Source organism: Atta cephalotes (genome assembly GCF_000143395.1).
Source record: "Atta cephalotes unplaced genomic scaffold scaffold02454, whole genome shotgun sequence".
Taxonomy (NCBI): Eukaryota; Metazoa; Arthropoda; class Insecta; order Hymenoptera; family Formicidae; genus Atta; species Atta cephalotes.
In genome coordinates, this window is record NW_012132518.1 from 1 (window position 1) to 2194 (window position 2194).

At 30.8% G+C, this 2194-nt stretch overlaps 1 protein-coding gene across 1 annotated transcript; it reads right to left on the bottom strand.

Moving 5' to 3' along the window:
- Nucleotides 1–650: 650 nt before the first annotated feature.
- On the bottom strand, nt 651–2008 carry LOC105625532 (nucleoporin GLE1; the record flags this gene model as incomplete). The annotated part of the gene is made up of 3 exons (XM_012206855.1): nt 651–913; nt 1095–1473; nt 1704–2008. Coding segments are annotated over 3 exons (947 nt in total), but the record flags the coding sequence as incomplete, so codon positions are not given.
- Nucleotides 2009–2194: the final 186 nt, after the last annotated feature.

The window sequence follows — 2194 nt, forward strand, 5'->3', positions numbered from 1 at the left end:
TACTCTCTCTCTCTCTCTCTCTCTCTCTCTCTCTCTCTCTCTCTCTCATCCGATTTTTTGCTCTTTTCTGTGGTAACATACTTTCCAAATTATTCCAAATCGATTCATATAGTGCATAAAGTACTATCAAAATCCGCTTTGTAAATTGTAAAATTCGTTTAGAACTCACGATATAAATAATAGGGTATAAACAATTCGGTGAGGTTTACATTCCGATGAATAACTCAACTTTTTTTCTTTCCAAATAATTCTGCTTGCAACTAAAATTTAGAATTGTTTCATCAGTTCATTATTTGAAATTCATATTTTTCATAAATTTTGATAAATTTGTGAAAAATAATAAATTTTAACAAATATGGAACTCGTCAAATTTTTCATAATTTTTGAATTGAAAAATTCGTTTAGTGATTTTCATTTTTTTTTGTATAATTGAATTTTTTAAATTTAATTTTTTTTCTGAAACTTAATTTTTTTTCAAAATATGTAAAATCGTCTTGCTTCAAGAAACTTGAAACAATTTGAAACTTCCATTCATCAATACTTTCATATGTTCGAAACAATTCAAATATATTTCTTAGACTTCACTAGATTCGTAGTAAATTTTAGCCTACATTTAAATCACTACGTCGTCGGGATGATCTCACGGAAGATCACAAAAAGTTTGGCGGAAGTATCCCATCAGCGAGACGAATGAAACCAGTTGACAGGGCGTTGTTTAGAAATTCCTCCAGTCGTACTAAAGGCCCACCACCACCGCCCGCGACATGACGCATTCGCGGAAAATACTGTTCCATCAACAACGTCAGCAACTTATAAAACTGTTTCGGGTAGGCAGTCCACAGCACATTACCGGCGACCTCGAGCATATCCAGTATCAAAGTCGCGCACAAATCACAAATATCGGCTCGTGGTTCTGAAAAATAAAAATATAAATTTTTCTTGTATGATATTTATAACTTTGTATATTGTAAAGATTTTACTTCTGTTTTTCTACACATCTTGCTTTTATATATTTTTTAAATATTTTTATTCTAGCAATTTATTTTTAATGCAGAACATTAATGTTTACATTTTATTATATGTAATTTTCCTACCAATATTCAAAACGGCTGCCAGCCATCTCCAAGAATGTTGAAGACCATAAGGATGAATTTTGGTAACATTCTTCCGCTGTTTCGTAACGGTAATCGACGCATACAATCTGATCAATCCCGACATCCTCTTTAGGAATTTGTCTTGCTTTTCGACGGTACCATCTTCAGAATATTTGCAGCCAAGAGATTTGTAATAATCCTCATTGGACTGACCCTCTTGTTGCTGCAGAAAAATTGGTATGGTGAATGGACATGCTTCGTGAAGATGTGCCAGAAATAGTTCGCCAAAGTCTGGATGTTCGTTCCAAAGAGCCACAACAATCATCGCCACAGGGAATGCCATTTCTGGTTTGCTAGACACCAAAGTCTCTCCTTGGCCCTAAGAATTCATACAATATTGATTGCAAATTTCTTTATAAATAATAAAATATATTTAATCTAATAACAAAAGAATTTATTTATAAAGAAGAAAAGAAATTTAGATTAACTTTTACATAATTTAATTTTTATTCAATAAATTTTGGCTTCTAAATTAAAAAAAAAACAGTTGATCATAATCAACTCATAAATATATTGTCCTGTAGTTATAAATTTTAAAAAGATACATACGACTATCTTTTTCGCCAGATGGTTTTTACAGAAAATTACTCCTTGTGGATGATGTGTGACATTAGGTAACAATTGTCCAGTCAAAAGATTCTGCAGTCTGTCATATTTGTCTCTCAAGTGTTGCTCGCTTACACCAGAAATCGCGTTTACAGGAATATTGATCGCCTTTTGACACTCGAAGCGAAATTTCTTTGTTGCAGGTGATTGTAAAAAATCCTTGCAAGTTTCTCTATAATACTTCAAGAATTGATGGCTCCTAATATAAATATCGAACGATTCCTGGTCGATATACTCAAAGGGATCGTCTAAATTTATAATATTACAAATCAATGAATTAATTTGTTTAGTTAGAAATTTAAATTTAGATAAAAAATTAAATTATGTTAGATTTAATTGATCGTCAAGATATGAATGTAAAGTAGATATAAAAATAACAGAATAAAATTGCAAATATATATATATATATATATATATATATATATATATATATA